Source organism: Oncorhynchus mykiss, chromosome 22, assembly GCF_057628025.1.
Source record: "Oncorhynchus mykiss isolate SJ-2025 chromosome 22, ASM5762802v1, whole genome shotgun sequence".
Taxonomy (NCBI): Eukaryota; Metazoa; Chordata; class Actinopteri; order Salmoniformes; family Salmonidae; genus Oncorhynchus; species Oncorhynchus mykiss.
In genome coordinates this window covers 42,556,636-42,567,446 of record NC_143043.1, presented here as the reverse complement: position 1 = coordinate 42,567,446, position 10,811 = coordinate 42,556,636, and the positions used below count along the sequence as shown (strand labels likewise).

General features: G+C 39.8%; 1 protein-coding gene across 1 annotated transcript in view; it reads right to left on the bottom strand.

Moving 5' to 3' along the window:
* LOC110501815 (nebulin-like) overlaps nt 1–10,811 on the bottom strand; it is a 102,963-nt gene that overhangs the window by 31,461 nt on the left and 60,691 nt on the right. Inside the window, 13 exon segments of the mRNA XM_090216100.1 lie at nt 1,189–1,293; nt 1,546–1,653; nt 3,484–3,591; nt 3,804–3,911; nt 4,358–4,462; nt 4,703–4,807; nt 5,240–5,437; nt 5,564–5,677; nt 5,903–6,010; nt 6,114–6,218; nt 6,343–6,447; nt 6,836–6,940; nt 7,999–8,196. Of these exon segments, the coding sequence (XP_090072226.1) occupies nt 1,189–1,293; nt 1,546–1,653; nt 3,484–3,591; nt 3,804–3,911; nt 4,358–4,462; nt 4,703–4,807; nt 5,240–5,437; nt 5,564–5,677; nt 5,903–6,010; nt 6,114–6,218; nt 6,343–6,447; nt 6,836–6,940; nt 7,999–8,196 (1,572 nt within the window).

Below are 10,811 nucleotides of genomic sequence, written 5' to 3'. Positions count from 1 at the left end.
AACATCAATGAGCCATAGTAACAAACATCAATGACAATAGTAACAAACATCAATGAGCCATAGTAACAAACATCAATGAGCCATAGTAACAAACATCAATGAGCCATAGTAACAAACATCAATGACAATAGTAACAAACATCAATGAGCCATAGTAACAAACATCAATGAGCCATAGTAACAAACATCAATGAGCCATAGTAACAAACATCAATGAGCCATAGTAACAAACATCAATGACAATAGTAACAAACATCAATGACAATAGTAACAAACATCAATGAGCCATAGTAACAAACATCAATGAGCCATAGTAACAAACATCAATGAGCCATAGTAACAAACATCAATGACAATAGTAACAAACATCAATGACAATAGTAACAAACATCAATGACAATAGTAACAAACATCAATGAGCCATAGTAACAAACATCAATGACAATAGTAACAAACATCAATGAGCCATAGTAACAAACATCAATGAGCCATAGTAACAAACATCAATGACAATAGTAACAAACATCAATGACAATAGTAACAAACATCAATGACAATAGTAACAAACATCAATGAGCCATAGTAACAAACATCAATGAGCCATAGTAACAAACATCAATGAGCCATAGTAACAAACATCAATGAGCCATAGTAACAAACATCAATGAGCCATAGTAACAAACATCAATGACAATAGTAACAAACATCAATGACAATAGTAACAAACATCAATGAGCCATAGTAACAAACATCAATGAGCCATAGTAACAAACATCAATGAGCCATAGTAACAAACATCAATGAGCCATAGTAACAAACATCAATGACAATAGTAACAAACATCAATGACAATAGTAACAAACATCAATGACAATAGTAACAAACATCAATGACAATAGTAACAAACATCAATGAGCCATAGTAACAAACATCAATGACAATAGTAACAAACATCAATGACAATAGTAACAAACATCAATGAGCCATAGTAACAAACATCAATGAGCCATAGTAACAAACATCAATGAGCCATAGTAACAAACATCAATGAGCCATAGTAACAAACATCAATGAGCCATAGTAACAAACATCAATGAGCCATAGTAACAAACATCAATGAGCCATGGTAACAAACATCAATGACAATAGTACAGGAGTGATAATGACAGGATGTCAAACGGTCACGTACGTCGCTGACGGCCTCCTGGGTCATCTTGACCTGTCTGATCTCGGGTGTGTCATAGGTGGTGTGGATCTTGCCCTTGCTCTTCTCATACAGCTCACGGTATAGACGCTGAGACAGACAGACAAACAGACAGAGAGAGAGAGAGAGGGGAAATAACATCACTACTACTACACCACAAAACAATCCTTTTAATAATGCCAACATACCAGAGTCTTTGACTCTTTGACTCTATAACGATTCAACATCTTTCAAGGGATTCATAACAAAAAAATATATAGATGGATCATCAATCAAATTTAATTATAATTATTATATTTTTCCAAATAGTGAGGGAAGAGTAGCAGACGTTTGTAATCCTACCGGGTTGGTGACCTTGTTGGCGTTCCTGATGTTGACGAAGCTGACACCTTCTGGATCCATGGTATAGTTTGTAGCCTTTGACTTTTCATAGTCATTCTTGTACTTCACCTACACAACAACACAATTCCACGAGTGAGGTACTACGATACAAATCCAATATATTACCATTCTACAGTAACTACACATATAGGCTTCCTTTAATTCACCTACAGTAAACAACACAAGACTGTTCCTAGTGTAACTCCACTACATCCATCCAGTCATCCTACAGTACACAACACAAGACTGTTCCTAGTGTAACTCCACTACATCCATCCAGTCATCCTACAGTAAACAACACAAGACTGTTCCTAGTGTAACTCCACTACATCCATCCAGTCATCCTACAGTACACAACACAAGACTGTTCCTAGTGTAACTCCACCACATCCATCCAGTCATCCTACAGTACACAACACAAGACTGTTCCTAGTGTAACTCCACTACATTCATCCAGTCATCCTACAGTACACAACACAAGACTGTTCCTAGTGTAACTCCACTACATCCATCCAGTCATCCTACAGTACACAACACAAGACTGTTCCTAGTGTAACTCCACCACATCCATCCAGTCATCCTACAGTACACAACACAAGACTGTTCCTAGTGTAACTCCACCACATCCATCCAGTCATCCTACAGTACACAACACAAGACTGTTCCTAGTGTAACTCCACCACATCCATCCTACAGTACACAACACAAGACTGTTCCTAGTGTAAATCCACCACATCCATCCTACAGTACACAACACAAGACTGTTCCTAGTGTAACTCCACCACATCCATCCAGTCATCCTACAGTACACAACACAAGACTGTTCCTAGTGTAACTCCACCACATCCATCCAGTCATCCTACAGTACACAACACAAGACTGTTCCTAGTGTAACTCCACCACATCCATCCAGTCATCCTACAGTACACAACACAAGACTGTTCCTAGTGTAACTCCACCACATCCATCCAGTCATCCTACAGTACACAACACAAGACTGTTCCTAGTGTAACTCCACCACATCCATCCTACAGTACACAACACAAGACTGTTCCTAGTGTAACTCCACCACATCCATCCAGTCATCCTACAGTACACAACACAAGACTGTTCCTAGTGTAAATCCACCACATCCATCCTACAGTACACAACACAAGACTGTTCCTAGTGTAACTCCACCACATCCATCCAGTCATCCTACAGTACACAACACAAGACTGTTCTTAGTGTAACTCCACCACATCCATCCAGTCATCCTACAGTACACAACACAAGACTGTTCCTAGTGTAACTCCACCACATCCATCCTACAGTACACAACACAAGACTGTTCCTAGTGTAACTCCACCACATCCATCCAGTCATCCTACAGTACACAACACAAGACTGTTCCTAGTGTAACTCCACTACATTCATCCAGTCATCCTACAGTACACAACACAAGACTGTTCCTAGTGTAACTCCACCACATCCATCCAGTCATCCTACAGTACACAACACAAGACTGTTCCTAGTGTAACTCCACTACATCCATCCAGTCATCCTACAGTACACAACACAAGACTGTTCCTAGTGTAACTCCACTACATCCATCCAGTCATCCTACAGTACACAACACAAGACTGTTCCTAGTGTAACTCCACCACATCCATCCAGTCATCCTACAGTACACAACACAAGACTGTTCCTAGTGTAACTCCACTACATCCATCCAGTCACCCTACAGTACACAACACAACACTCTTACAGTATGTGCCTCTTATAACTGAAACTTTGCATCTGAATAGATTATTATTATTTTATTTTTTACAATGACCTCACGGAATTTGAATGGTTCATATTTTATACACAATGTAACAAATTGCTGAACATTTGAAGAAAATAAAGTGTCTTTCTTACGCTGCTGGCAACAATGGAATTTTGTTTCGCCTGCTTCATGAGAGGATTGTCGTGGGGAAGAGAGTAGCCAGTGGGCATGGAGTTCTTGTTGGCCTCCTTGTACAAGTTCTGAAGAAAATAAGGAGAGGAGTAATCAGAAGAGGACATAAGATATGACAATCATCATAGAAATTACAGTCAGCGTTTATATCCAGAAACAGTTTGAGGGAGTAGTTACTATCTATGCATCTTTGAAGTTATGAGTGATGTATGCTTTGTAAGAGTGTACCTAAAGCAAGTAAATGATCAAAGAATATAAGTAAGAATTGAAAACATCTTACATCACTCTGGTTGAAGTTGGCCAGGCGTGCCCTCTCTGTATCCACGGTGACAGCGGGGGAGGAGTTAGTTCCCTTGACATTGGTGGCGTAGTCGTTACGGTAGTGGAGCTGAGAACATGAGAGGATAGAGGACGAATAGGTGAGAACTTAATATGCTTCATCATTGAACTTGAACGATCTGGCCTTAATGTACATGCACTCTTGTAATCTCCACCCGGCACGGCCAGAAGAGCACTGGTCACCCCACAGAGCCTGGTTCCTATCTAGGTTTCTTCCTTGGTTCCTGCGTTTCTAGGGAGTTTTTCCTAACCAACATGTTTCTACATCTGCATTGCTTGCTATTTTGGGTTTTAGGCTGGGTTTCTGTATAAGCACTTTGTGACATCTACCGATGTAAATAGGGCTTTATAAATGCATTTGATTGATTGATTATTATGAAAATGATTTTAAGTCAACTTGAATTTGTTCTTAACTGACTCGTCTGATTAAATAAGGGTGAAATAAAACATTAAGATGGTGATATAGAAGTAAGAAGCTTTAGTGACAGTACTCACATCGCTCAGGTTCTGAGAACTCAGTTTTGCAGTCTCATAGGTAGGAGTGTCGATGACCACAGAGTAATCCTTGAACGCCTCAATGCCCTTGGCTCTGTACTTGTTCTGGAAGACAAGAACAAACATACAAATACATCCACATCTTTGTCCACATCTGTGGGGTTAATCCGATTCCTACAGTCATTAGATTAGGAGAGGAGGAGAGGAGAGGAGAGGATAGGAGAGGAGAGGAGAGGATAGGAGAGGAGAGGAGAGGAGAGGATAGGATAGGAGAGGAGAGGAGAGTAGGAGAGGAGAGGAGAGAGATTAAGAAAGATAGGTGAGAGGCATGCGGAGGGAGCATACATCGCTCTGCAGTTTGTCAGCAGCCTTGACTCGCAGGATCTCAGGGGTGTCCCAGGCATAGCAGCCAATTCCCCTCAGCCAGGTCAGGTCCTCCTTGTAGAAGATCTGGTGAGTTACAGGAAATATCAGTTAATGAAGTCATAATGACAAGCAAGAGGAAGTACAGAATTAATGCACTATAACTTAGAACTACATAACATAATGAACTACACACATATAACTGTTAGTTTAGAAGTCATTTCCAATAGTAGTTACTTTGTCTGACACATTCTACCAGATCGTAAATGAATGACTACACACCAGAAAATAAAATGACACTAGGTCTTCCTGAAGAACATTTTTTTTAATATATAAAAAATATGATATATTTGATTTGAAAATAATATTGTTTATAATAAGTAAGAATAACACATTTTATTAAATCTAATAATTTAACTTCACATGACACTGTGATTAAATGCAATGTGAAATTCCAATAAATGCAGTTTTCCACATTAAAAAAAGTGTATTGAAATATGAATTGTTCAGATGACTCACGTCGCTGAGCTGCTCGTTGACCTTGCGTGCCTGGACGTACACCTGCATATCAGGCATACAGATCCACTGGTGCAGGTGCTTCCTGTAACCGATCTCACTGACATAGTTCTGGGTTTGACGGGCTGAGAGGACATCTAGCATATCTGGGGGGATGTGGTTCTTTGCCTTGGTCTTTTCATAGTCCGCCTTGTACAAGCGCTATACGTAGGGAGGGTACATAAACCATTAGGTGTGTCTACATTTCTATCGGTTTAAGATCAATGTGTTTGACTGCCATATGGAAAGAGTAAAGAGGTGATCATGAAAAAAGGCAACAAGACTCACGTCAAGACCCATCTTTCCAGCTTTGAGGCAGCGGAGAGTTTGTGGGTCGTCCTCGAGGGACTTGGGCAGGGTGTAGAGGGACTTGAACTTCTCATAATCCTCCCTGTATTTAACCTATAGGGGAGGGGATCATATGGGTTGCTTTGAGTAGAAGATTTAACAATGTACATGCTACTTTTATGTATGCGATTACTGATAAACCAAATGAATGACATTGAATCTTAGGGATCCAAAACAACAACATGAAACAAATGATGAATTCTCAATAAAGAGCATCAAAAGTTAAAAAACGTATTGGACTACAAAAGGGTTTTAAGTTGGGTGATATGTTGAACTCACATTGCTGAGGATGACCTTCTGTTGTTTGGCGTGTTTCAGGGCGTGGGAGTCTGATGGCAGCGTGTAATCCTTAGCCTTGATCTTGTCCCAGGCAGATGTATATGCTTTCTAGATGACACAAAAAGAAAGATACACATTCTAAATACAGCATTTAAAATCCTAATAGGTAATTTGGAGACATAGTGTCTGTCTACAGTAGAGCCACACTCACGGTGCTGTAGATGTCCTTGAGGTTGGCATTGTGTGCATAGTCATAGGTATCCAGAATTGTGGTATAGACATGCTTGTCTTTGTGGTAAGCCTCCCTATAGTTCAGCTGTGGAGATAAAGAGCATATGTTTTGATACAAAGCAGATTTTAAACATTTTTATACTATTAGAAGAATTGTGTAGTATGATGCAGTATAGTATAGATTTCTGTATAGTACATCTGACACTCACATCACTGGCCCAGGTGTGACCCAGGAGAGCAGTCACATAGATAGGGGTGTCTGTCACGATGGAGTAGTTGTTGAATTCCTTCTTACCCTCCTCCTTGTACTTGAGCTGTGAGAAAACAAATGCAGAAGCCACGTGGTCACGTGTGGCTCAGTTGGTGAGAGCAAGGTGCTTGCAATGCCAGGGTTGTGTGTTCAATTCCCATGGCGGACCAGTATGAACATGTATTTTTTTTTACTTATTTGTAAAGTATGTCTTGACTCACTACTGTAAATCAATCTAGATAAAAGCTTCTGCGAAATGACTAAAATGTAATAGTCTCCACGCAGGAATATAACTTTTTAAATAGTCTCTTATCACTATTATGATAAAATATACTATTTATTTAGTATTTATGATGGACTGGTAGTCAATCATTAACAAACAAAAGACTAGGGGAGTCATTGGTATAAATGACAGTAAGTGTGACAGAGGTGACGTCTCTCTTTGTACTCACTTCGCTCTGCAGCAGGTAGGCATTCTTGGCACGGACAAGCTCAGGTGTGTCCCAAACATAGCAACCAATTCCTTTTGTATAGTTCAGGTCATCTTTGTAGTACACCTAGCAGATCGATAGACAATACCACAACGCAGAGATCAGATCAGTTGGATTTAATGGGATTTTACAAATACTGTGATAGTGTACGGTAGTGTAGCTAACTAAGGACAGCAGAGGGATGAGGAACAGACGAGCCGACATTATTATTACTTCTATTTGTTTCTTAATTAAATACAGCATGTCATTGTATTGTTTTTAAACTAACAAAAGTTTAATATATATATATATACACACACACACTGAACAAAAATATAAACGCAACATGCAACAATTTCAAAGATTTTACTGAGTTTACTAAATTCATTAGGTCCTAATCTATGTATTTTGCATGACTGGGCAGGGGTATAGCCATGGGTGGGTCTGAGAGGATTTAGCCACCCCGACAGACAATCCTGTGGGTAAAGAAGCCCGTGCTTCTTCACCTGCATTGCTTGCTGTTTGGGGTTTTAGGCTGGGTTTCTGTACAGCACTTTGAGATATCAGCTGATGTACGAAGGGCTATATAAAATAAATTTGATTTGATTTGATTTATGCGGAGGTCCTGGGCTGGACCTGGTACGTGGTCCTGGCACGTGGTCTGTAGTTGTGAAGCCGGTTGGACATACTGCCAAATTCTCTAAAATGACATTGGAAGCAGCTTATGGTAGAGAAATTAACATTACATTCTCTGGCAACAGCTCTTGTCGACATTCCTGCAGCCAGCATGCCCATTGCATGCTCCCTCAAAACTTGAGACATCTGTGGCATTGTGTTATGTGACAAGACTGCATATTTTTAAAGTAGCCTTTTATTGTCCCCAGCACAAGGTGCACCTGTGTAATGATCATGCTGTTTAATCAGCTTGTTGATATGCCACACCTGTCAGGTGGATGAATTATCTTGGCAAAGGAGAAATGCTCACCAATAGGGATGCAAACAAAGTTGTGCACAACATTTTAGAGAAATAAGCTTTGTGCATATGAAACATTTCATGGGACCAACACTTTACAAGTTTTTTTGTTCAGTGTATTTTTTTACTTATTTGTAAAGTATGTCTTGAACATGTGCGAAATACATCATACATCACTCAGGATCTCATTGTTCTTGCGGGCTCTGAGAATGTCCTGCTGGTCGGGGTGGCAGGTCCAGTTGTGCAGCAAGGTGCGATACAGCACGTCACTGAGCATGTCCTGGCACCTCTTAGCCACCATGTTGGGAATGATGTCAGCGGGGATGTGGTTCTTGGTCTTGTTGGTATTATACTCCTTCTGGTAATTCCTCTGGAAGAAAGAACAGTGTTCAGATCTCCAGATACGTGGATTATTTTCAAATCCAAAATATAATCAAATCAAATCAAATGAAAGCATATTTGTCACATGCACAGGATAAACGTGGTGCACAGAGTACAATGAAATGCATACCTGCAGGTTCACCTCTCAACATTGCAACAACAAAATAAGATTAGAAGTAAGTAAAGCATATTCAATCAAATAAAATAACAAATAAGTAGGAGAACCTGACAGAACTAAACATATGAATAAGAAAGTATATCTAAGGAGTAAATATGGCATATTCCAACAGAGTACTTTTATTTATACAGGTAGATTTAAGAACAAATTCTTAATGACGACCTTCTGTTGTTTCATTGTATCTTTGGCGACTGGAGCGACTGGATTATCATGTGTGCGATTTACTAGATTATACTGTGTAAGTGATATCTTAATATATGTGAACATACCATTTTTTTTTAAATTGAACCTTTATTTAACTAGGCAAGTCAGTCAACAACAAATTCTTATCTACAATGACAGCCTACAGGGGAACAGTGGGTTAACTGCCCTGCCTTTTTCAGGGGCAGAGTGACAGATTTTTACCTTGTCAGTTCGGGGATTCGATCCAGCAACTTTTCAGTGACTGGTCCAACGCTCTAATCACTAGGCTACCTGCCACCCTGAATATGCAGCAGCATCATATTTTACTAGATATACTATAGATATACTAATGATATACTATACTATAGATATACTATACTATAGATATACTGTAGATATACTATATATATACTGTAGTATTATAGTTGTATCATATCTTACTAGATATGCTGTAGATATATAATTATAGCGGTATTATATTTTACTAGATAGACTGTAGATATACTATATTATTATAGCAGTAATTAATTACCTAGATATACTGTAGATATACTATAATATTATAGCATTATCATATCTTACTAGATATACTGTAGATGTACTATAGTATAATAGCAGTATTTTATTTATTAGGTATACTGTAGAAACAGTGACTTCGGAAAGTATTCAGACCCCTTGACGTTTTCCACATTTTGTTAGGTTACAGCCTTATTCTAAAATTGATTAAATCGTTTTTTTCACTCATCAATCTACACACAATACCCCATAATGACAAAGCAAAAACCGTGTTTTTTTTCGAAATTTTTACATATTTATTAAACCTGAAATATCACATTCACATAAATATTCAGACCCTTTACTCAGCACTTTGTGGAAGCTTCAGGTTCAGGTCAAGTCCAGGCTCTGGCTGGGCCACTCAAGGACATTCAGAGACTTGTCCCGTAGCCACTCCTGCGTTGTCTTGGCTGTGTGCATAGGGTCGTTGTCCTGATGGAAGGTGAACCTTCGCCCCAGTCTGAGGTCCTGAGTGCTCTGGAGCAGGTTTTCATCAAGGATCTCTCTGTACTTTGCGGCGTTCATCTTTGCCTCGATCCTGACTAGTCTCCCAATCCCTGCCGCTGAAAAACATCCCCACAGCATGATGCTGCCACCACCATGTTTCACCGTAAGGATGGTGCCAGTTTCCTCTAGATGTGACGCTTGGCATTCAGGCCAAAGATTTCAATCTTGGTTTCATCAGACCAGAGAATCTTGTGTCTCATGGTCTTAGAGTCTTTAGGTGCCTTTTGGCAAACTCCAAGCGGGCTATATTGTGCCTTTTTACTGAGTGGCTTCCATCTGGCCACTCTACCATAAAGGCCTTATTGGTGGTGCTCTGGAGCTCTGTCAGAGTGACCACCGGGTTCTTGGTCACCTCCCTGACCAAGGCCCTTCTCCCCTGTTTGCTCAGTTTGGCTGGATGGCCAGCTCTAAGGAAGAGTCTTGGTGGTTCCAAACTTCTTCCATTTAATAATGTTTGAGGCCACTGTGTTCTTGAGGACCTTCAATGCATCAGCAATGTTTTGCTACCCTTCCCCAGATCTGTGCCTCGATACAATCCTATCTCGGAGCTCTACGGACAATTCCTTCGACCTCATGGCTTGTTTTTTCCTCTGACATGCACTGTCAATTGTGGAACCTTACATAGACAGGTGTGTGCCTTTCCAAATCATGTCCAATCAATTTACCACAGGTGGACTCCAATCAAGTTGTAGAAACATCTCAAGGATGATGAATGGAAACAGGATGCACCTGAGCTCCATTTCAAGTCTCATAGCAAAGGGTCTGAATAAGGTATTTCAGATATATTGTTTTGCAAAAATATCTTAAAACCTGTTTCACTTTGTCATTACGGGGTATTGTGATATTGTGTGTAGATTGCTGAGGATTTTTTTTTGGTTAATCCATTTTAGAATAAGGCTGTAACGTAACAAAATGTGGAAAATGTCAGGGGGTCTGAATACTTTCCGAAGGCACTGTATACTATAGTATGAAAAACTATAGCCCATAAAATTGTCAGAGACTCCAGTCACCCAAGTCATAGACTGTCTCCTCTGCTCTGCTACTGCACGGCAAGCTGTACCCGAGCGCCAAGTCTAGGACCAAAAGGCTCCTTAACAGCTTCTAACCCCAAGCCATAAGACTGCTGAACAATTAATCAAATGGCCACCGGAATATTACATATATCTACAGACTGTAGATAT